At 38.7% G+C, this 25,663-nt stretch overlaps 3 protein-coding genes across 4 annotated transcripts; 2 read left to right on the top strand and 1 right to left on the bottom strand.

The window, feature by feature from the left end:
* Positions 1–283: 283 nt before the first annotated feature.
* Positions 284–9,847, top strand: mkrn1 (makorin, ring finger protein, 1). Its single transcript, XM_079868666.1, has 8 exons — positions 284–399; positions 1,190–1,318; positions 4,146–4,357; positions 7,203–7,423; positions 7,496–7,710; positions 7,898–8,008; positions 8,312–8,456; positions 8,600–9,847. Exons 1-8 carry the CDS (start codon positions 326–328, stop codon positions 8,810–8,812), a joined length of 1,320 nt encoding a protein of 439 aa, XP_079724792.1. The 5' UTR covers positions 284–325; the 3' UTR covers positions 8,813–9,847.
* A 2,055-nt stretch (positions 9,848–11,902) lies between these two features.
* Positions 11,903–14,440, top strand: tmem121b (transmembrane protein 121B). The gene is made up of 2 exons (XM_079868667.1): positions 11,903–12,741; positions 14,318–14,440. The coding sequence occupies exons 1-2, from the start codon at positions 11,948–11,950 to the stop codon at positions 14,367–14,369; spliced, it is 846 nt and encodes a 281-aa protein (XP_079724793.1). The 5' UTR covers positions 11,903–11,947; the 3' UTR covers positions 14,370–14,440.
* Positions 14,441–14,952: 512 nt separating this feature from the next.
* On the bottom strand, positions 14,953–25,663 carry il17ra1a (interleukin 17 receptor A1a). 2 transcript variants are annotated; one of them, XM_079868663.1, is made up of 12 exons: positions 25,586–25,663; positions 20,468–20,520; positions 20,274–20,298; positions 20,014–20,160; positions 19,261–19,385; positions 19,059–19,185; positions 18,934–18,981; positions 18,654–18,811; positions 18,509–18,583; positions 18,340–18,412; positions 18,132–18,245; positions 14,953–17,941 (listed from the first exon to the last, which is right to left on the bottom strand). In XM_079868663.1, exons 1-12 carry the CDS (start codon positions 25,644–25,646, stop codon positions 16,566–16,568), a joined length of 2,382 nt encoding a protein of 793 aa, XP_079724789.1. In that variant the 5' UTR covers positions 25,647–25,663; the 3' UTR covers positions 14,953–16,565. The 2 variants fall into 2 exon arrangements, with proteins under 2 accessions (XP_079724789.1, XP_079724790.1); XM_079868664.1 differs by having other exon boundaries at positions 14,959–17,941; positions 18,509–18,580; positions 25,586–25,662.

Below are 25,663 nucleotides of genomic sequence, written 5' to 3'. Positions count from 1 at the left end.
TGGAAAAATCAATCAGTGGTTACCTAAGCAATAGATGATATGATTTTATAGTGATATCTGACTTATTAGCCTGGAGATTACACACACACAGGGTAGGGGGGTCATCCTACCTTTTATTAGTTACAGCCACGAGTTGGAATGTTTTTAGAATAGCACCTGACTCGTGCCATGTCTTCGTTTTTCCGAAAACACCCGATTGAGATGCGGCTTTTGTATTCCGAAAACACTCGATCACATAAGGCGCCTTCGGTTTTCCGAAAATGTCCGAGCGCAGAGCGGCCGCTCTCCGGAAGATCCGGGTGCTGGGGCTTCAACATAAACAGCAATGGCGGAGGCAGCGGCAGCGTCAACAGCGGCTCCAGCAGTTATCGGAGGCTGGACGAAGCACGTACCCTGCAGGTTAGTGGAGATCCGCCGAGGAACGCGGTTATTTCAACATTTAACGGTCACAAATATAAAACGCAAAACGCCTGTGTGTGTGTCGATGTTGAGGCATCGGATAGCGCCGCTGTCTTTGTGCTGAACTGGATGAGTGTGTGTTTGTTGTTGTAGCACACCGATCAGCGATCAGTCCGACAGCGGTTGCTATTTGCGGTCCTTTCTTCCTCTCTCTCTCTGTGTGTGTTTATCTATGAAACATCCGTGTTTGTGAAAAAACAACACGGCACTGCATCAACCACATATGGCAGTCAGTTTGACAGTAAAGAGTTTCCAAGGAAGCCATCAAAATCCTTGAGTTTAACCGTCTGGACAGCAGCCAATGTGTCAGTGTCAGCTTTGATGATTTATGTATATGAATTCACTTGTCAGGCTTTATTCTAGTCTAGTCATGACTGTACAAAATAACCTATTTTTTAACCAACAAATCTAATGGCATCAAATGCAAGAGAGGTTTCAAACACGAGTAATATGTAACGTTAGTGTTTACATTAGCACTGTTGTCAAATACGAAGGGTTATTTGGGTCATGCTGTTTATTATTCAGTAAAAGACGTGGGCTGTGCATCTTGCATCTTAGTCATATTATTTAGTATCCGTTGCTTATTGTCATGACATATTGATTATTTTATGTTGTATATCAGCCTTTGTTAGTGCCTTCAGATGTGTAAAAGCCTAAAGTGGAGTCTGTGTGAGTGTTGTCATATGGCTCTAGTTTTTTGACCAGTCTTAAAAAACATCTTCATTTATAGGTATTTCATGCACGGCCTTTGCAAAGAGGGCGACAACTGTCGATATTTACACGACCTCAGTAGCTGCAAGCCAACCATGATCTGCAAGTTCTTTCAAAAGGGATCCTGTGCTTTTGGGGACCGTTGCAGGTAAGAGATATAATGATGCAAAGTATTGCATTTGAGTAGATCCTCAAAATGTGCTGAACAAAACAACCGCTCACTTTCACGACAAGATCTGGGCAGATGTTACATAACTTCAGAGGTAATGTAATCTGCATTTCTGTGTTCAGGATCTGTAACACATGAGTGTGTTTAAATGTATTAGAGGTAAGGAAGGCTTCTGAGAAGTGTTGTGTGTTGCTTCGTTAGATGTCCGTGACATCCGAGAAGCAGAATTTTCTGTAAACAAGTTGTTGAGTTTGTCACTTCCTTAAAGGGGAGTTCACCCAAAATTAATATTCTTTGATAATTTATTCATTCCTATACCTCTACGAGATTCGTTTTGCTGTGGAACACAAACATTTTTTTAAAGAGCTTTTTTTTTTTTGTCCTTGCCATGAGAGAATTTTCATTTTTCCCTGAACTGTGTCTTTAGGAGATGGTGTGTAAAAGTAGCTCTTAAAGGGCAAGTTGTGTTTGCATTTAAAGCATTTGTTTTGCATTAATGATGGCGTTTATATATCTAAAGATAAAAAAATGGCCTACAAACGGACCATTTGCATTTGTGTTGCAGTCATGCTATCTATAGATATATAAAAGCCAACACTAATGCTACACAAATGCAAATGGTCTGTCTGTAGGCCATTTCTTTTAGAGTGCACTTGCCATCTAAAGGTATATAAATGGCAACAAGTGCATATAAACAGACCACCTTTGGCCAATGCAGTGCAAAGGTGCCCGAAGAAGTGTAAAAATTAGCCTGCGAGCCAGACAGTGCAGACAATGTTTGTCTCATATCTGTCTGCAGTCAAGTGTATCCCCATAGTAACTGCTGCCCCCACTATGGCACTATGGGAATGTCTTTGTCTGCCGAGGCTGTTCTATGACAGCATTACATCTGACCGAGAGCTCTCCTTGAGAGGACTGTTTCCTGTGGTTTCAGGGTCTTGAGCTTAAATATCTGATGTCTAGAATCTAGATTGATGTCTGACAGAGTTGTATTGTCAGCGTTGAGATTATCTTGGGGAGGCGCAGTGATGCTTTTGTCCCCATATGGGGTTTACCGCATTATTGTTCCTGTGTTTATTCCGAGGGAGGGTGGGTGTCCAGCTTTCATTAAGTGTGCGTAGAAAGGGCCTCAATGTATGCTTCATTATGGATGGATTCTCTTTGCTGCTTTGTGTCTATCTCTGTCTCTTGGCTTTCTCCTTCCATGTGCCCTCCCCCCCACCACCTCCACCAATCTGGGGCCCAAATAGAGCAGCGCAATGCACACTGCATGGCAATTACATAACCCTAGTGTGTTAACATGCATATCTCTCTCTCTCTCTCTCTCTCTCTCTCTCTCTCTCTCTCTCTCTCTCTCTCTCTCTCTCTCTCTCTCTCTCTCTCTCTCTCTCTCTCTCTCTCTCTCTCTCTCTCTCTCTCTCTCTCTCTCTCTCTCTCTCTCTCTCTCTCTCTCTCTCTCTCTCTCTCTCTCTCCCCTTCTGCTGCTACCGCCGTCAGGTTCATTCGGTTCATGTAGCCACTTGTGCTTCCACCGCTGTGTCGTTTATTTATGCGACCCCCACCCCCACATATATAGGCCGACACACGCGCACAAACCGGGCTAGAATAGGGCTGAACGACCCAAGAGGTTTGAGGATGGAGGGGTCTCTGGATGCTTAAGGAAAGCATTGAAGCGTGTTTTGTCGGGGAATAATGAATGAGACAAATAAAGGTCAGATGCTAAACTATATGATATGACACTGTGATCAGGCTTGTTAGCTATTGTAAATAATAATATGCTTTGATTCCATCACATTAAACTGTTTTTAAAATAATGTGGTTTTCTCTTTTTTTTTTTACTTATAAATGGTATAGTCATTTTTGTTGTACAGTTATTTAATCTATCTATCTATCTATCTATCTATCTATCTATCTATCTATCTATCTATCTATCTATCTATCTATCTATCTATCTATAACAATCATTGCATGTGAAAACAAACTATCTATCTATAACAATCATTGCATGTGAAAACTAAGCTCTTCCTTACAAACAATTATATTGTCTGAAACATGACTTGAACTGATAAGAACCGATAAGAATGTAAATGTGTACCTTGAAATGCAATGTAAGTCGCTTTGGATAAAAGCGTCTGCCAAATGCATAAATGTAAATGACTTAAGATGCAAACAACCCAACAACACTATATTAAAATCTGTACTTGTACACTAATAAGGATGGGTAACAATTAGTAAGGCTGACTAGATTACCTAGTTTTTTTTCCCCCCTTACATTTTGTTTTTAGTTTTGAAATTTGTAGCCATGGTGTTTTAATTAACATGCTGTAGACACTGTCAAACCCACTCACAAATGTTACATCTTTAAATGAATCATTTCTGTAAGTGGCTCACTGCTGCATTATAAGTGTGAACAAGACATGTACTCACCATGGTAACCACACAAACGTCAAGTTTGTGACCATATCATCTTATCATCTCAATATCATAATATCATCTAAAAAAAAAAACTAGCTGCTTAATGATTATAATGTGCTAAAGCCTGTCTGAATACTTTATCTGATTACATTTTTAATTTAAGGTTTAATTCCCCAACACTCACTTGGGTATTAATACTAGTAAAACTGTAATAACACTTCCTAACAATTACAAACCACAGAGAGCAAGTTTTGCAAAACAAATTTCTAGAAGCTCTCACTTCAGATACACTACTTGGGTCGAGGGGTGCATTTTCATTGCACTGCATGGCTTACCTAGAGTACCAGTCTACGCATTATTGTATTTTCATTAAATTTGCATTGTGCCCCAGGTATGAACATACCAAACCTGCCAAGCAAGACGAAGTCCCTAGTTCTAAGCCGTCGGTGCCGCTGACCGCTGCTCCCCTTGCTGGCACTCCTGATCCCGTTTCTGATGGGCCAGGTGGCACGAGCGACGCCCAGGAGAAGCCCCAAGGCTCGGGGGCAGTGGACTGGGTCAATGCTGCCGAGTTCGTGCCAGGGCAGCCCTACTGTGGGAGGGGTGAGTGTAGCAGGGAAAGATGTTCAGTTGTTACTGCCAAGACAATCTGTGAAAACACAGTGCCAGCAGATAATAAGCAAAGCATTCGGTGTACAATATAAAAGTTTTTAATTTTACAATAATGCTTTTATATTAGTTTGCTTGATGAATGCCTTGGTTTGTAATAATAATGCTATCACTGTGGCAAGCTTCTTCATTTCTGTATACATGAACCACAGGATCCGAATCTCGCTTCCTGGAAAATAAATTAGACAAAGTGTATCTGGATTCTCTTAATCTGATTCTTTGACAATCAGATTAGGCTTCAAGTAGATACTTTTCAATACGGTTTTGTAAATAATACAATAATTGATTTGTAAAACTTAGCAGGTTCAGATCCACATTTCATTAAATAACAATGAACCGCAATTGTACAGTATTTATTAATCTAGTTTAATTTGTAGATGTACTATTGTTGATATAAGTCCTATTTGTTAATAAAGTAGGAACTAATGTTAACTTGTACTGTTTGGAGGTTAAATGTATTAGTGTGTTGAAATTAACATCAACCAAGATTAACAAATACTGTAAAAGTATTGTTTATGATACAGAATGCATTAACTTTTACTAACAAATTTAACCTTATTTTAAAGTGTTACCAATTGATTTTTACCATGGTATTTACACTTGCATGCCTGGCAAGCACTTTTATCCAAAGCGAGTACATTCAAGATACACATTTTATCAGCATTGTGCATTGACTGGGTATGGAACCCATGACCTTGGGAGGAACGCCAAGGAATGCTGTGCTGACGCACGATGCGAAGCCAACTTAACCATGGTAAAATCACTAATCCTAAAAACTGTGGTAAAGGATCTGCAACATGATTTAAAAAATGCCATTGTTCAATAAATAGTTGCATTTATAAATAATAATTTCACTGATTGCATCATATCAATAATTAAAACTAAAAATTGTTTTCTTCAATTGAAAAAAAAAAAAGCTGAAACTTTGGGGGATTTTTTTTTTTAAATCTTGCCTTGGATATTAAAGGTTGTCTAAGCGATGTCAGGCCAAAACATTTTTTGTCACATACAGCAAACATCTCCTCACTATCCGCTAGCTGCCTGTCCCCTGAACACACTGTAAAAAAACGCGGTCTCTGTAGACACCACAGGCTCCACAAACGGCAACAAAAACAAACTGTGCTCACCCGCACCACGAAACATAACAAACAGAGCTCCAGCCAATCACCGACAAGAAGTGTTGGAGGGTGGGGTTTGCGCGTTTGCGGGGTTAGTGCGCGTGCACATGAGGTGGGTGTGTGGAGGAGAGAGATGAAGAGGGAAGTTTGAATTATGGCCGACACACGACCAAAGAGACGACGTTCCGATGAACAGAACAACTTGCAAGAGGGACAAGGATAAGGAACGTGCGAAGTCCCGAATTTACATCGGAAAAACCTTTGAAATGTGGCGAGACCTCCGCCGGCAGAAGGGATTAGCTACTATCCGACATTCAGTTGCTCTGTTTTTGCAGAACAGGTAACGTTAAATTCACTTTTCTTTCTAAACTGACGTTCATGTTCGCCAAACCAACACAAGGATGTAATTAGCTAGATTTATGCAGTCAGCGTTAACTTTGGTGAATACAACATGTAGCCTACGTTATGTTTCTAGCAGCGATCAAGCAAATTCACAGTAACGTTAGGGCGACAATTTGTGTAAGTTAAGGGTTGTTTTCATCCACTGTTTGTCGTGAATTTGAATGTTCATTTATAGGCTATTGACAACTTTGACTAAATTGGTTTACAACGCCGCCGTTGTTTATGCTCACTGGGAAACGCGAAGCTAACGTTATCTTGCTATCATTGCGTCCTTGTATGGGAGCTATTTATAACCTCAGGTGGCAAAACGATTTTAAGATAATTTTTCTCTTTTTCTGCATTCTGTTCTGCAATATATAAAAGCATTTATCTAACTTGGCGACATTACACATTGAATGAAGTATCAGTAAAACTTAACTTTGTAGTGACTATTTTGACTTTCCTTTATGCCGGAAGGGAGGGGAGGAGGGAGGAGACGGGATGAGGAGGAGGGAGGGTCTAGCCAGCCTCCGTTTTGTTTGACAATAATTCGAATGTCAACAAGAAGAAACGTCTCCCGGGATCGCTTAGACAACCTTTAACTGAAATAAAATATGTTGAAGTGCTAAAATGACTCAAACTGAAATAATAAATTAAAGCTGAATAGAACTATTTAAAATACAAAACTACTAAAAATGACAAAAGCACATAACAAAATGACTAAAAATATACGAATAAAAGTCGATTCAAAGTATAAATATATACTGTAATAGTATATAAATGATACTAAAATAACACTGCCATGCAGTAATGTAGCCCTTTAGCCCCACTGCAGGCCAGTGGCCAAAGGTGTGCATTTATCGCCATTTTATGATGCAGCTCATACAAACAGAACTAGCTGTTTTATGATGCAGCATGAATACTCAGCCCCTTGCTAAGCTTGGACTGACCCGGCACACACAGCCGATCTCAGGCTGTGCTCCACCAGTGCGCTCTCTTGTTCTTGCTGGCCCAAACCCACTTACATTCATCATAAAGAGTGGCTTCATCAGCAAAGAGCTGAAGGAACAGTGCTGTTTCTTTCCTAGTCTTTGGGTGGCAGCCAAAACTCTTACATTCAGGCAAGCAGGTGCTGTGATAGACCACAATACAAAACTGGTCTTTAGGTTGACTAAAGGTTTCTTCGACCCACACCGGCTATACGTTGTTGTTTTCCTATTCCTATCTCAGGAACTTGGTTGCTAAACCTTAAAATCATTCCTTTTTTGTTCCTCCTGCAGCTGAACCAGTGCTGTTTGAGGGGCCTGGTCCTCTCATCGAAGAGGAATATGAGAAAGATCAAGCTAACAAAGAAATGAAGAAACAGCTTTGCCCGTACGCCGCCGTTGGCGAATGTCGCTACGGCCTCAACTGCGCCTACCTCCACGGAGACGTGTGCGACATGTGTGGCCTACAGGTTCTACACCCTTCAGACACTTCCCAGCGCTCGCAACACATCAAGGTGAGTAGTGGATTGACATTCTGTTTTTGTTTTCTGAGATTTTATAGTAAACTCTCCTTCTGTTAACGGCAGGCCTGCATCGAGGCTCACGAGAAGGACATGGAAATCTCATTTGCCATCCAGCGTAGTAAGGACATGATGTGTGGCGTGTGCATGGAGGTGGTGTTCGAGAAAACCAACCCCAGCGAACGGCGCTTTGGCATCCTCTCCAACTGCAGCCACTGCTACTGCCTCAAGTGCATCAGGAAATGGCGGAGCGCCAAGCAGTTCGAGAGCAAAATCATAAAGTAAGACCGTCCTTAAGATAATTAAACGTGTATTAAGTTGAATAGGATTCTAGGGAGGTGATCTTAAATCTTTTGTAATTTTACGGTTATTATCGCTAATTGTAATTGTCCACCTCTTCTTTTAAAGATCAGTACTAGTGTAAAAGGGAGAATCAAATTTATGTTAAATGAATATGTTCTCCGTCAGGTCCTGCCCAGAGTGTCGAATCACATCGAACTTTGTCATACCAAGCGAATACTGGGTGGAGGACAAGGATGAGAAGCAGCAACTCATTCAGAAGTACAAGGATGGCATGGGGTACATGCTTCTGAATTTTACATTTCTGATACAAGTTTCCTGCTTTAAATAATAGTTCCTCCCAATCCCAATCCATGATCAATCCAAGAAGCGTTTGGCTTCAGTGGTGTTAAATGGCAATGAAGTGCCATTTTTGAAGTCCTTTAGTTGAGGGTAACATTAAAGTGAGTAAATGACAGAATTGTAATTTTTGGCTGATGTGTCATTTTAAGCCTGAAGCATTGTTTTAAAAAACATTGCAGTTCTGTGGGGTTTTGTGATCCATTTGTTTAGCTAATTAGTTTTATTCATATTCGCACCCAGGAGTAAATCTTGCCGATATTTCGATGAAGGCCGTGGGACCTGTCCGTTTGGAGCCAACTGCTTTTACAAACATGCTTTTCCTGATGGCCGTCTGGAAGAGCCTCAACCCCAGAGGAGACAGACTGGCTCCAATGGAAGAAACCGGGTAAAGCTTCTACTGAAGTCTAAGGGTTATTTTGTCTCGATGTTAATGCCAAACTGCAACTTTCATTTCGGCTTGGCTAAAAGCATATCGAATTTACTTAATGACGTGCAACAAATTCGCATTATTGAAATCTGTATTTGCAGAGCTCCAGACGGACGCCACTCTGGGATCTTTTTGACGAGCGGGAGAACAGCGACTCCTTCGACAACGAAGACGAGGAGATGGTGACGTTCGAGCTCAGCGAGATGCTCCTCATGCTTCTGGCTGCCGGAACCGACGATGACGTCACCGACTCCGAAGATGAGTGGGACTTGTTCCACGAAGAGCTGGACGATTACTATGAGCTGTACCTATAGCAGGGCTCCCTCCATCCTTCGCTAACTCCCTCCTACTAACCCTCGTCCCAATTTACTCTACTTCTATCCCTGTTAGAAACTAGACAGGACTGTCTTGTGTGACTGATGGGCAGTAGCGTCTTTTTTCCCCTGTGTTGTGGCAGTGCCTTTCAGCAGGCCATTAAAAACAATGAATTCATTTCAAATACAATAAATGAATATAAAACACACGTCAAAAGACAAAAAAATAGCTCTTGTGCTAAAATATTTTCTAGAAAGCCTTCTCCATTCTGTGAGTCTGTTCATGTCTGGTTAATGTACTAGAATAAGTATAAAGAGCAAAAACAAAAGTAATTTAAAAAATTGCAAGAAAGGACACTAAGTTATATATGAAATTGGAAAGATATAGCTCACGAACCTTGCCTGAGTTTATCTCGGGTGTGGGTTTGACATGTTTATCATTGACTGTGAGGATACAGCAACGGTGTATGACTTCACTAACTGGTGGCTGTTAATGCTTCTGATATTTTTGAAATATCTCTCTTCTCATGCACTGATTCTGAATGGGTGGGAGGTGGTGGTGGCGGTGAGCTTCCTGGATTTCACAAATGCACTCGTCAACGTTCACGCGGACAACTCGTAACATTTATCCTTATGTAATGTCCTTTTGTTTCCCTCTATTAAATTATCCACTGAGGTTTTTTTTGTACCTGTTATTAAGCTGTACCTAATTAGCTGTGGTATCCCATGGGAAGTCCCTATGAACTGAGTGTGCCGAAATTTTGTGAATCTGGACTCCCAAATGCCGACTTAAATGCATTCAAATACGAAGCTGAATGTTCATCAGTTTAACTGTCTATTAATTGTAAATCTGTTTTGCTTCAGTGAGTATTGCATATTAAGCTCAGCTGGCAGTAGTCAAACCACAAACACCTAATTGTTATTCGGTTCTTGTCGAACTTGGTTGATATGCATATGTTTATACAGAAATGTGCTTGTTTTCTATGGTTCAGAACCATCCAATGTAACTTGAAATTAAAGTTTATTATCAAAGTATTCTTTTTCTGTGGATTTTTATTTGAATTGTATCACTGATGGTTTGTACGGTAGTTAAACTCAGGTGGTGTTTGGTAAATGAGACTAGACTGCTATCACGGTATGTAATTTAGCAGTTATGCTCTGGGCTTATTGAAAGTTGAATATGGGTTAAAAAAAAGTTGTCTTCGTTCTGGTCTTAAGTATATACTAAAATGGTGTTATTTTTGGCAAATTAAGGATATACCGAAAACAACCTTTTAGGAACAGATGGTTTAAATCTTAACTTAAAGCTGCAGTCCGTAGTTTTTCCTCTTTATCGCCATCTCTGTTCGAAATCTGCAATTGCTGTTATTCACGGAATTATCAGCTTTACGTGGGTTGTGCCTCGACACGGCACAGCGCGGATGAATCCAATGTTTTGAGGAGAATGTGCGGCTGTCAGTCACCGCGCCGGTGTGGATACTGTCATTCACAATCACAGATTCTACTTTTTGGAAGTATGACCAACATAAGAATTTTCACTGGAAAATGTCATCTGAATAAGTAAGTAACATCCACTTTTGTTCTGACCAAGGGGAAAAAAGCATTGCAGTAAATCGCGCTTATTAAATCTAACGATCGCTTATCATATCACGTCAAACCGTGCAAATTATACTTTGTTCTCAAATTGTTAATGTTAACTACATTTAATGACCTTCTGATATTTATCCTTGTTTTCGCATGGGCCCGGTTGCTTGGTCTCTTTTTTTCTGTAGCCACACACATTTTACAACGGGTGAATCTCCAATTGTCACTTGTGATTGTTGTTTGAACCTTTCTGGATCCAGCATCAAATGAGTGAGAAAAGGCTATAAATCTCCACCTCCAACATCCTCACACGCAATATAGCCTACTAGCCGAGACACTTTCTGTATGTGTACAGATGTGATGTAATGATGCAAAGACATGGTAGAATTTCCTGTGGAAATCTACCAGTACCACTGGAATTAAAAACATTATTATAAGCTTACCGTTTTGAATTGAGCTAAGGCAAGCAGATAGTTTTGAACACTGGCTGGTTATGTACTTGCTCAAAAATTTATTTTGGATAATTTTTAACCCAAACAAATTATGGACTGTAGCTTTAATTTTCAAAGGAAATCTGCAATAAGAATACAGCCTATGCCCTATACATAATTTAACTAAAGCTACAGCATTTTTTTAACATGAAACAATGCTCTGACTCTCCTACATTAATAACTCAGATAAATAATGGATAAATGATAAAATTCATACTAGGCTTCTGATGTCCTACATCAGGCTTCTGTGAGTGATCATGCTTGAATGCACATCACATCATCAGACAAATGTGACTGTTATAAAAGAACCGCTTTGGAGAGGCCATTTGCATTTGATTTATTTAGCATTTTTATGGAAGCTGCTTTGTGAAAAAGCATAATATATCATCAACATTATCCTTACTTTATCTACATTATCTTTTCCAAAACAAATCAAATCAAAATAATGTTTATTCAGGGAATGCCCCTTTTTCATAGATTATCAGCATTATTAACGTTTTAATTTTAATGAAATATTGTTTCACCATGTTTTCACCAAGTATATTGTGCATTAGCAAAAAAGTACTTGAAATGATAAAAATGACAATTAATACATCTTGCACCTTAATACATTTCATCAAGAGGTGCATCAATTTTAGGTCAAGATCTTGTATTGACAATGCAAGAGTCAAGCACAATATAAATTCTACTCCAGCAAATCCCAAAGACTTTCAATGAATTTAAGGTCTGGACTCAGAGTGAAATGTGTGAAAATTATTCTTCATGCTCCCTCCCAACCATTCTTTCACAATCTTTAAAATAAAATTAAATGCAGTAGGCTACTATAATTTTTAACGTGGATATGATGTTTAAAAATTAATTCGTGTTTTCAATGAACTTCAGCGTCATTTTATTCATTGACTTGAGTTCATAATTTATCAGTTTTTATTTGGAGGGATTGGGTAAATGCACTCCAATCCAACGGAATTCCATAACGGGATTTCTTCCTCTGCCCCCCTTGAACGGCTATCATTACACTAGCACAGCCAAAACAAGTCGGGAGGAGAAGGAATGAATTACAATGACTGCTGAAATCATAAAAGACATCTCCCAGCCCGACTCACCTGTCTCCTCAGCACCAGAAAACGGACAGCTGCTGTTCATCCGAAGCGTCGCGTCCAGGAGAGACACGCAGACCACCAGCGGCAGTGCCAACCTCGAGGAGGGCAGCTCCCAGCCCCTGGTCTCCTCTGCCACCGCTCAGCCTCAGTCTTACACCATGACATCGAGCGAATTCATGCAGTCCACCCCTCTGTTCGTGCAGAGGTCTAAGAAGAACCTGTTTTATAAGATCTTGTGCTTCCTCGTGCTCGTTCTGCAAGGAGGCATGTTGGATTTCTACCTCATCGTCTTCACGGATCTATACTGGTGCTCGTGGATAGCCACGGATTTGGTGGTTATATCGGGATGGGCGATCTTCTTCATGAAAAACGCCAGGAGTAAGCGAGAACGAGCCTGTGGTTTCCACCAGAAGAGCTCCATCTTCGGGTGCAACCTCGGAGAGTTCACCTTCGCGTACTTAGCATGGCTCATCTACGTGATCGCGTCCACCCCGAAAGTGGTGCTCGTTCTGGAAACGTCCATCCTGGATCTTATTGCCCTGAAGGTGCCATTTGGCGTCACTGGGTTCAAAATAACCATGTTGCTCTGCGCGCCTTTGCTTTACTGCCTCATCAACTCCATCATTGAAGACCCTAACGGTGCCACGCGCTTTCACTCCCAAGGCTCCTTCATGAGCACCTGCTTAGACATCCTGGACAGCTTCACTCTGGTGGAACTGGTCCTTAAAAACGAAATCGCCAACATATACCTTAGGTACACGGTCATATCCGTGTATTTCATCGCATTGGGCGTTCCGGTTATTTGGCTTTACGAGTTGACGGCCTCGGAGATGAACTGTCGCTGGATTTGGGCGAGGTTCTTCACCGGCGTTCTGCTCAACGCACCGCTCTTGGTGGTCAGATGTTTCCTCGTCTTTGTTTACAAAATGCCCATATCGGTTTTCATGTTCAAGAACATCTTCTTCCTGGGGTGTAAGTGCCTGGAGCTGGTTGAGCAGTGCGTGTCCTTACGAGGTGTCCGGAGGTTTGCACGTGGACGTGGGGGTAACACAGCCCAGTTCTCCCATTGCGTTTCCGAAAACGACATGTGTCCCCACGGTTATGTGAACACGCTGGCTGTCAATACTCAGTCGTAGATGCTCATTAAGGACTAACGCTCACCGGAGGCCACGTCCTACAACAGTGTGCATCAGCCCTTTTAAGGGGAGGTAACTGCAGGTGCTAACGTCCTTTCTTAATATTTAAAATTAAATAAAAATTGACCAATAAATAAAGTGTACTTTACCTTTTTGTAAAAGTGCAATTATGAGGTGGCTTAACAGTACAGTAACCACAAAATACTAGCAAATACGCTCTCGCTAACGGAAGTAACCATAGCAACAGTCAGCGGCGAGCGATAAAATAGATAAAACTACTGTCGCTGTTTATCAGTTTATTTTATAATTAAAAATCAAATAAATAATAAATAAATATTTTCTAATTGTGACGAAAATTACTGAGAAAAAAATCCTTTAACAAATCTGCTCCCTGCAGGTAACGGAATAATTCGCTCACTCGCCCCTTACGTTTTTGATGAATATGCAAATTAACGTTACTCGTCACCTTATTACATTTACACAGGTGTGCAAAATATAGGCCTAACAAGTGAAACTAAACATAGAAACAGTTTTAAGGTGTATTAACTCAGTGGTTGTTCATTGTCTGACTCTTTTGTCTGTTTATTTTACAAAATTAAAAAAAAAAAAAAAACACTGACAATTACAATATCATATAGGAAGCAAAAGTAGGATTCTGTACAAATCCGGAAATATTTTGTTTTGCTTACATGCAAAATGCCATTTGTGTCAGACATTCCCAAAAACAGCTAACTGATCGTACATTATTTACATTGTATAGATGATAGGCCTATAAAATAAAAATATGTTTATAAACATGTTAGCTAGTATTTTAGATGTTTTGGGAAAATTTTGCCAAATCAAAAAGACAAATCCAACCTAAATCCACATTTATGCCCGCAGTACCTCTCCTTAAAGGGATAGTTCACCCAAAAATGTAAATGTTGTCATTTAATCACTCTCATGTTGTTCCACACCTGTATGAGTTTCTTTCTTCTGTTGAACACAAAAGATGATGTTGGTAATCAAACAGTTTAAGTTGACATTGGCCATTGACTACTGTCCACTGTAATGCCAACATTCTTTAAAATATCATTTTTTTGTGTTCAACAGAAGAAAGAAACTCATACAGGTTTGGAACAACTTGAGGGTGAGTAAATGATGACAAAATGTTCATTTTTGGGTGTACTATCCCTTCTCCTCCACTCTCAACAGGTGCTACAACCAAACCACTCAACGTGCCAATGAAAAACATTCCCACCTGTGACCTCTGCAAGTATATACTTAATGTATTGGGATGTGACTGTAAACCAGTGCTTATTTGATGATACGAGAATCTTTGATTTGCACTTGTTTTGTGAGGCACTTTAATTACGTGAGGACTATTCAACTGAGGAAATGTTATAAGTGCAATGTTGTATAATTTATTTTCTATGTAAAAATGTCCTCAATTTAGTAGGCTATAATGTAGATAGATGTTTATAGTGTTTTCAGACACCTTGTCAAGAGATGTTCCTAAATGCACTTATCAAAAGTGTAAATATGCCTTGTGACTTGTTAGGCTTGGTGTACACTTCAAATTGTGAATGTGATGTAGTCCTTTCCTATTTGAAATACTGTGTCAGTGGCAATGGTACTTTGGACTGGAAACTGCCGAACGGTGTATGATACAAATTCGTGATGTTCCTTAATGTTAATAGGCTAAGCATAGAATCTATGAGGAGAACTGTAATCCATCTTTAATGACCAAACTCCATTGCCGCTCCCAACCAGCCATATTGCCATCATAAGTTTTTACAAGGCTACCTCTTTACAGAACCTCATGTTTGAAATCATGAACCAGTTGGTTTATCTGCTCAATTCCAGATGCTATTTTATTCATGCCAGTAAATGAGGTATGATTTTCACAATTAACATTTGGACCAACCAATACAATTGTGATAGCGCTGATGGACAGATTGCGAGAGGACACAATCCTATATAATTAATCTACATGCAGTGCATCTGTGTATGTATATTTCAAAGCTCTTTAGTTACACTAAGAATTACACCAGAAACCTGAACAAATATGTCAAAGCCAAATCTCAGTCAAATTTTCCACCTTAAATGGACAGTTCACACAAAAATAATAATTTACTCACCCTCATGTCATTTCAAACCTGCAAGACTTACTTTCTTCTGTGGAACACAAAAAATATATATTTTGAACAAATATTTTGTTTTTGTGCATATAATGGAAGACAATGGGGTCCAAAACAATGTTGGGTTTTTTTTTTTTTTTTTCTAAATATCTTCTGAAGAAAGAAATGGATGCAGGTTTAGAGTGACCTGAGGGTGAGTAATTATATTTGTCACATAATACTCATTTTAGGGTGAATTATCAACAGTTTGGCTGAACAGTAAGAAAACTTGTCCTGTCACTTTTAGTTAAAACAGCAGAGTATTTTATATTCTAGTGTAACATGTAATTAATAACAATTGTGCATCCTTATTCTAACATATTATTACTCTTGTGCTTTGAGGATTGGGGTACAGGGTGAGCTAAATGTGTTAAATATGCAGGCCGAAAGTGCATTATGGGTTTTTTTGTGCCTCATTGTGCAGTATTTAACCTGACAAATATATACCACTGCATACTACGCATGTTTTTTAAACTACAGGTTTTAGAGTATGTACATATTACATAACCTTTTTTGACAAGGAAATCGACTTCCAACCCCACCTCTCTCTATTGATCCACAATGTTTTACAGAGGATTTTCTTGCAAGGGCTTTATTTTGCAAGTTAAGTTACTGTTATGTTTACATAAGACATTATTTGCACTGTAACAGCTGCAAGGGTCTGGAAGTATCCTAGTTAAATTGGTTAAAAAGTAATTTGAGGTCCAAAGTCGGATGAAATTTGAAGCAAATAAAGTTATTCTTTATCTAAATTATAGTAAAAAGCACACAACAGAAGATTACCAAAGACATCTACTCATTTAAAAGTATACACAAACTTCCATAGTAGATGGTTATAGCTGTTAAACTGGAATAAACTATTAAAAAAGTAACTCTAGTGCAATATAATACAACAAAACATTTCGTCTGAGCAATTAATATGAAAAACAGGACAAATGTATCATTGCAAGCCCAACCAAATGACTTAGACTTGTGTTCAGTAGCTAAACATATCCTTAATCATGTGGTGTGCTGTTCTATATCATGCTGTTTAACAAGGTACTTGTTCTGCTCCACAGTAAAAGTGAACTTATCACACCTTTGTGTTCGTGTCTTCAATTTGTTATTGATGAAACATTTATAAAACGGCTGATAACTGAACTCATTATCCATCTAGTCTATTTCCTATTGTCCTTCCGTTCAAATGTTTTAGGAGTGACGACCAACCATAGACAGTTCAAGAACTTTCAAGCACACCACGGCACACATCAAATCAGAAAACAGCCAAAAGACACTGAAGAAATTCAGATCTCCATTGTTTTGTTGCAGAAACTGGAAGAGATGGGGCTTTTCAGGAAAAGTTCCATTTGTAACTTGGCTAGGTCTTCCTTAATCTTGGGGTCTTCTCTCACTGTGGAATACCTGGAACCGTATCCCTGATCGGACCCTCGTGATGGTCTCGTCTCAGAAGCTCCCTCCATTTCACTTTCCTCCATCTCCATTGGCTGGGACATGTCCATCTCTCCATATAAATGGAAGCTGTCCTCCATCGAGGGTGGAGGTGCTACTAAAAAGCGCAATCTGCTGTCCTTCAGATAATTATCTGAAAATTCTCCCATTGGAAACGCAATAGGAGGATGTGAGGTTTCCAATGGTACTGGTTCGGCAAGGAGATATGGGTGGATTTGTGGGTCCACTGGTGTCATACTGGGTATTTCAAGAGGACTTTCTATTGCCGGATAATATGAAAGTACTTCGCTGTTATGTGGCTGGACTCTAGGATTAATAATCATTATGGGCGACTCTTCAGGATTCTCATGAATTTGGGGAATTACGGTGCAAACGCTCTGTGTGTCTTGATGGATGTCCACCTCTTTTACAAGGATTGGGAGTCCGTTGTTATACACCGGCACTAATTCATATATTGGCGGCATGGGCACCTCAAAAAGTGCATCTGTTTCTCCTCTCACATCCTCCTCGCTAGTCACGCACTCTTTCTCAAACCAGTCCGGATTCTTCATTTGGTGCACCTGGAATGCTTCGATCGCATTCCTCAAGGCTTCGCCCGAGGGGCATTTGAAGTACTCTTCTTTTCCAATACCCTCGATACAGTGCACCGTCCCTTGCTGATACTTCTCCACATCCAGGATACGGAAGTAAAGCTCCTCGAAATGCTTCATCAGCTTGTATTTGACCGCAATGTCAAACAAAGACGGCACATCGCCTTCGCTGCATACATCTTCAAAGTAAGCCACCAAATACTTCCCGTAGGAAGCCGGACGCTGCATATCAGGTGTAATCAGCTGAAGGGCGAGAGTCAGCATATCACCGATCGGCGAGCACACATCCTCCCGGAGGAGGACTCTAGGCTCTCCGCAGATCGCCCCCCACTTGGCTTGCACTCCTCGGGAGCAGAGGACCAAGATCTTGTTTGACGTCTGGTCGATGTGTCGCTTTTTTTGCTCAATCCACTGCAGCCGGCCAATGGTGCCAAGCCAAGTCGCGTCAAGTAGGTCCAGCACAACCTCAGTGCCGCATTTAGCCCGCAGGAAGGCGCAAAGCTTCAGGACTATGTCTGTGTAAAGAGGGTGATCTCTGGAGTAGATGATCAATATGGATCGTGGGCCGGGTAGAACTGGCGGTTCTACAGGTGTTTTTTTCAGGTGTTTCTGTTCTGCATCTGTATTAAAATACATTTTGAAAATTAGAAACACGGATAAACCTTGAAAATTATCATTTACTGCATATAAGATTTATTGTTTCAGTCCTCCTAGCACTGCTTATGTGGCTAACCACAGGAAGTTACAGCCACAGGAAGTTACTGCCAGTGTTGTGACACACATGATAAACATCAACATGTCACTGCTTACCTGGTTTCCTGCGGCGCAAATAAATGGCAAAAACAACAATGCCACAAATTAGGAGGCATAATCCAACACAAATAATCCAAAGTCCTGAGTTGTTCTCGGGAGGGCTTGGTGTTACTAAGGAACATACATAAAATGATTAAAGAGGCATTATACGTGTTACTGTATTTTTTTCTTACTAGTTCAAAAAGTGAAATCGTTCCATACACACCAGGGGCACATATGTTACAACTATGGTTTATTCGACGACAGTCGTTGGCACACTTCCGAAAATATGGCTGGATCTAAATAGGAAAAGAACAATATTTATATCAAGATCCTTGCATATAAGAATGATATTACTTCATTCATTAATTTAGCGCACGTTTAGGCCTACACACCTGAACATCGAAATTGCAGCATGTGCGTGGCCAGTTCTCCAGGCCATATGTCACATTTATTAACGTCTTGCTCTCCTAAAAGAGTTAAAATAGTCAGCCTTGTTCTTTTACATATATTTAAATATCCATAGATAAAATGTCTTACATTACATAAAAGAGTCTTCGTTACGTGGTCCCTACTGCACTTCACAAAAACGTTGTATTTGTCTGCATTCTGTCCAGGATTAAACGCAACATACAGAATATCCTCGCCATTTAGACCTGTAGTCCTCCCCACAGTAATATTGGGTTGCCATGTTTCCCCTAAGAGAAACATCTCATTTTTTTAGATGCGCATGCATACTTTAATACTGAACTAAGGTGGTTTCTATGTGTATTATCTATTTGATTAAGGTAAACCAGTTATAAATAAGTTCTTCTCTCACCTCTCTCAAAACAGATTTTGGTCGTTCGCATCAAAGGATCGTCACAACCTGTGGTTACAGATTGAAGCTGAATATAAACTGTAATGTAGATTTGAGCAAGGAATTTTGTTTAATTTAGCACTTACCTGGAACATCAACTGTTCGGTAAACATTGTAACTAGTGTGTTGTAAATTTGGCTTGGGAAGATTGGAGACAGTCACTTCATATTTACTGCCTGGATCTACCACAACTTTATCCAGAGAAAAAGACCACTAAAATAGAATAGATAATATATCAGTATCTGTGAAAAAAAAATAATAATTCAATCAATCGATCAATCGTCTTGCCTTTTCACCGGCATCACTTCTCATGGACTTAAATTTCTGCAGGAAATTGAAATGAACACACAGACGTTCATTGGTGGATGATTTCATCACACTAAGCTCTGTTCCTCTCAAATGGATTATGCTTCCTGCAAACAAAGAAAAGAAAAAACGATTAATAAACTTGATGACTACAATCTATAAATACCTACTGAAAAGACAAAATGAAAATAAAGATCCTTTTTAAAAACCATGAAATATGGCTGTTTAAAAATGTTATAACACTTTACAATAAGGTTCCATTTGTTAAGATTACTAACATTAGTTAACATAAAATAACAAAGAACAATATTTTTTAATCACAGTTAAATGTTAAGTTCAACATTTATTAATATATTATTAAAATAAATGTTTTATCTATTAACATTTTTCATGGACCTGAACTAACAATGAACAGTTGTATTTTTATTAACTAAAATGACCAAAGATTAATAAATGCTGTAACAAATGCATTGTCCATTGTTAATTAATGTTAGTTAATGTATTAAGTAATGGTATAATGGGACCTTATTGTAAAGTTTTAGCGTTATCATAGCTTTTAATAAACTAAAATATAGGTTTAAACATTCAATTTAAGTGTCCCTTTGCTTTAAATTTGTTTTACTATGGCAAGGAATTGAAATGGATTTCTTCATATTCACATAATGTAACAAACATATCTAATGATAATGTAATCTAATCTGAAAACTCAGACACCGCCTACAACAAGTGACCCACCGTCATCTTTTGCTTTCCATTCTGCCACAATCACTGGCTCCCAATCATCTTTCATATTTCTTCTCACATCAACATACACTTTTAAATCATCAGGGCCGCTGGGAGTAAAATCTGAAGGAGTGAGCCATTCTTTATACATGCAATTATCTGTGGGGGCAAAATTATTAAAACCATGAGTTAATATATATATATATAATCCAAAATATGAATAATAATAATAATAAAACATTTCCAATGAGAGTAAAAAGACAAGCACTTACTAAACTCTGCGTTACATTGTACTTCCTGAAGAGAGAAAGAGAAAAAAACAACAATGGATGACACAAATATGAGTCTAAAACTTCAAACCCCCAAAAAGCCAAATATCAGATGTCTAAATAAACACATAGAGACTATTAAACATAGGCCTATTAAACGTTTTATGGTATCTGGTGATCTTTTTGCATTATCTTACCTCTTGTGTACAGTTCAGAGAGAGCCCATTATCCATAAGTTTGAGATTCAGCACTACAGGTATGAAGGTGAAAAACACAACACCTTTCAGGTACAAGAAACTCATGATCCTACATAAACCTCAGTACAGCTGAATCCTTTAAGAAACGTTTTAATAGACTAAGTTCGTCTGAAAGAGCAAGGTAAACAAGGTGGCGTAGGTGCAGGAGGAAACAGCCGACCTAAAAAAGCTTCCTGGAATCATTGTAATATGCAAAGCAACGTGACTCACATTTCGTGCACTTTGGAAACGCGCGACGCTGCAAAACTGGAACAACCAATTAGCAAAGCGGTGTTTATGTTGCGTCGCGTCACGTAAGATGTGTACTGTACAGTTCGCGTCTTGTGCGTCATTTTTTGATAGTTTGCATTATTATGAACTATTATTGCTTAGAATAACAGAGACATGGCACAAAAATTACTCAACGCCAAGAGAATAATTTTTTTTTTTTTTAAATATGGCAGATGATTAGTGTCAGCACGAAAACAAAGGATAAAAATTAGGAAACCGAAAACATGTAAAGAAACCATTAAAATAAATAAATAATCAATAAAGAAAAAGTATACTTAAAAGTATATAAAAACCTTTAAACAACACCGTTTTGCATAAATGTTAACGCCGAACGTTATCTTAAAACACTTTTAGCACTTAATTTAGCATGTAATATTATTAATACGATATTAATAGTTAAGTAGGCCTAAAGCAGCACATTTGAACACATTATTTTATTTTAAATGTTTATTGTTTGCATCATTTATTCAACAGTTACAGTTATTTTATATATTGTTAATGAACATTTATTTTGGTGCTGTTACGTAAATAAGCATATATTTAAAATAATTTCATACTGAATTCCATTTCACTTCCTTTCTCTCAAACAATCTTTCCCTTTCCACATGAGGGCGCTACTTCACCACTGTATATTGTATTACATATTATATTGTACATGCGCACTGTATATTGTATGTGTAGGTAGGTCTTTTTAAAATGTTTAGTGTCTAGTTTTCCTATTTAAATATAAGAAAATAAAAATAAGCTCACATATATATATATATATATATATATATATATATATATATATATATATATATATAGTAGTTGTCAATTTTGATAAATGAAGTAATCTATGGATTTCTCATAGTGGGAAAAAAGCATAATTTAAAAAAATATTATTGCATTAAAGTGCATTATAATGTACCTAGTTTCAAATGCCACACCAAAGAAATCTGATTTACTAAAAAGATGCACAGTTGACATTCTCCTACATGTTTTTGGTGACTCTTTATGTTCCATTCAAACACATATTAACAAATTATTCCAAAAGCTCTTTGAATATTTTACACGGAGCAAACATTCTTCTAATTTTTAGACCTCAAACTGCTGAAGAGAAATGAACTGAAACAGAAGAGATGAGGATAGAGCATCTTCTCAGTCCCAGACTAGTGTCTGTCTCTGTACTGCATACTGAATTAATGAACCAGCCTATGAAGGTCAAACAAGAAACAACACACTGTCCCAGTATCAAAATCACAGAATGAGGGCTACCCACACCTAGCCCAGGTGCGCACACTCCTGCTTCACATACTGGCCGGAGATTAGAGGAATCTACGGTGCTAACATGTTGCATGGGATTTGAAGGGAATTGTTTGGACACTTCCATGCAGGCTCAAATAAGTTGGACAAAAATGTTGACTTTTATTAAAAAAATACTGTCTTTCATCTCATCCATCATACCAGCACCTTACAAGTTACAATCAAACTTTTGTGATACCATAGTCTCATACTAGTAATCTTACTTTGACTGAACTTTAACTCACTTAAGCATAATCATGTTTTTAGAATATCAAATAATCTAAAACTTTCCTTACGTCCAGTATTTTTTCAGTTTTATGACGGCTAGGTATGCAGAAACTGCACTTAAAAAAAATAATCAGGTTAAAGCATGTCACATTTATCAGTTCTCTGTGATGAGATCACCGGTTTTAGTAAGAGACCCATGAACTGTTAGCTGAATTCTGAAGAAACCAATAAAAATGCCTGATTAGGGCTGACAAGTCTGTACTTTGATTGAATGAGTCTTATATACAACAACACGGCATGTATGCCAAGCTGGTCTGAAAATGGAGCTAAGAAATGTCACACACTGGTAAAATCCTTTCATACTTATAAGTCTGATTTTTTTTTTTTTTTTAAATGTTGATTATAGTTGGGGTCAAAGGCAATTTGGAAAATTACACCACTAGAAAATGTAATCCGACCAATGACTCATTTCTTTCCAGCAGTATGTGTCAAAAGGGTCTTAACTATAAAGAGTAGTGCTTTGGTCATGACACACTTATCCACAATTAAACCGACAGCTGAGAATACACGTCAATGCTGAGCTATAGACCATGAAAACTAGAAGAAATCCAAGAAAACCCCACAATAACTGCAAGTACATTTCTAGCTCAAGCCGCAATCTTGAAAGTAAAGCTTCCAAAATGGGGTTTTCGTTGCTGCCTTAAATTTTTAAGTACAATCAACTTGAATGTTTAAGTTATTTCAACTTAAATTACATTAAATTGCTTAACTTATTTTGATGGGTTAAAGCAATGTAAAAACATTTAGTGATCATATCATTTATTTTACAGTGCATAGAATAACCATTTTGGGTTCCCAAAAGAACCTTTCAGTGAACAGTACTTAAAAGAACCATTTTCTTCTTAGTGTGAAGAACATTTGAATAATATAAAGAACCTTTTTCCATGACTGAGAACCTTTAGTGCAATAAAAAGGTTGCATGGATGTCAAAGGTTCTTCATGTAACCATAGATGGCAAAAGCCAACGTTTTTTAAGAGTATTTAAGAGTGTAATGAACTAATACATTGCACAAATACATAACATACTGGAGGTGAATCTTCTGAAATAGACAAAAATATGCCTAGGAAAAAAAAAAAGCTAAAAATCATCTCTTCATGATAATATCCCCCCCCCCCCCCCCCCCCTTCTATCAGAGGTGCCAGACACTAATTTCTAAACTTATGTTCCACTTAAGCATTTAACAGACAATGAAACGTGTAAGTGGTCAGGATCAGAGAAGTTGTTCGGTAATGCCAGAAGTGCACTTAGGATGTCACTGGCATTCAGACAAAATGGAAGTCGGCCATACATGTTCTTTCTAAGTGCCCTTAAGTGTTCAAAACACTGCCAACAGTGATTTTACCTCTCAAAAGTGTAGATGAAGTATGAAAAATATAACTACTGATCACTTTGAAATGAATATGCCTTGATTTCGTTTATCAAAGATAATGCTATCATGTGTGATAGATTTGATGAATGCTAGGAGGAGCTGATTAATAACATAACCTAAATCAGTAGTTTAAATCTGTCTGTATGTTAGTAGGCCAACTTTAAGAGGAGAGTATAAACAACCATTGACCCACAGATACACATACAATGGTCCAAACAGTTGGACACTTATTTAGCCACACTTTCAAAACCAGTACTTAACCCTCTGCAGGACAGACAAAGTGTCGACGAATGACATCCCGAGTAACATGATTTATTTTAGAGCCAATGGTGCGCGTCTTTGCGCGGTTCTTTGGAATACTTAATTCTGATTGGTCCAGGGGTTAGCTATACAGGTGTATAATAGCTAAACAGGTGTATATTTAATTTAAATAAAGTCCCTCGAACTTGCATACGGACGAACATTTTGATGTAATCATTCCTCGTAGTCACACAGCCTGTTTTATTAACTTGGGTACTATAAATAGTATTAAAGTATGAGGTTTTAACCTGCGCTAGTGCGTAGATCCGACAAACCAGGCTGCATCCTTTGAAGGCCTCATTCGAAGGCCGAATCAGTCACCGCTGCGCGACAAAGGCTGTCCCAATTTGAAGGCTCCTTCAAATGCAGTGAAATGTGAAAGGATACAACAGAAGGATCCTTCAAGGCCTTGCCTACCCCTGAACTCATTGTTAAACTGCCGCCATTTTGTGTCTCAGTTATTATCAATGTTAGCGCAACATCATCAGACGATTTCAGTATTAATATTGCTGTAATGTTGTTGCATTTTACGCCATTTTGCTTGGCTGATTGTTTTTGTACATTGAAGCGGACAATTTTTTCTTATAGGAAGCTTTAAGATCATTTACAGGCAAATCTTTCATTTCAACTCAAATCAATGTAATTTCCAAGTTTGTATTTATTTGGTGATTAGCTGTGTAACTGTTTTGTACATGATCCCTTATCTCTCAATTACAGCTATCTTGTGTGTAAAAAGAGATGAAGACATGAGTAATGAGGACTATTACATAAATGATTTGTTCTCCTGCGCATATACAAGGAAGGAGGGAAATTTGTAACAGGAACAAACCAAAGCTTTGAGGAGCCAAAACCAGTCTCCAGATTTCTTTCAGTAAATACCATTATGCAACCAGACATATTTCACATATTTGTTTAATCCAAGATAAAACAAATGTAGTCTATTCCTCCAATTATCAGATTCAAATTCTTATTCATTTCACAACATAAAATTGTCTGTTGTTTCATTAATGTGGAATAGTAGCAAAATAACTGATACTCTCAGGCATAACACTGCTATTATCAGCTATTATTGCTTGCTCATTTTCGCATTGGAATGGAGCAGAATATTTTTTTTTGATGGGTTGCTATAATCTCTGCACTGTTTCCTCCCTCCGCTTCGCTATGCTCGGGGCCTGGAGAAGAATGGAGTCCCACAAGGTCTCCTGAAAGTAAACTTTGTGTCCTGAAGGAGACTTGGCAGGAATGGCAGAATTGGATAGGACTGCTCACACTTTAGCTCCAATAACTCTTTGGCCCTTCAACACACACTTACATAACCCATCTTACATGTTTGGTTTATCTAAACTCCTTTACCTTCATGGATTTATTTAAGAGACAAAAATCAAGAACGTCTCAGTTCCTCCACCAATGGCCTTCAGTGAAGCCTCAGCTCAGATCTACAGGCTGCCTGTCTTTATTCTGTTACTCTCTGCTACATTCCCAGCATACCTGAGCCGGGTTGCTGGAACGGGCCAGCGAGTGCCACTGCTCCTTATCTCAGCACACATACCTGCAGTCTGGATGTGTGGCTGTAGCAGTACGCTCCAGTTGCGATTGGCTATCTGTGCCATCTCTGTGCTTGGTTCCC

Source organism: Squalius cephalus (genome assembly GCF_949319135.1).
Source record: "Squalius cephalus genome assembly, chromosome: 4".
Lineage (NCBI taxonomy): Eukaryota > Metazoa > Chordata > Actinopteri > Cypriniformes > Leuciscidae > Squalius > Squalius cephalus.
The sequence above is the reverse complement of the archived record's forward strand: the minus strand, read 5'-3'. Positions and strand labels throughout refer to the sequence as shown.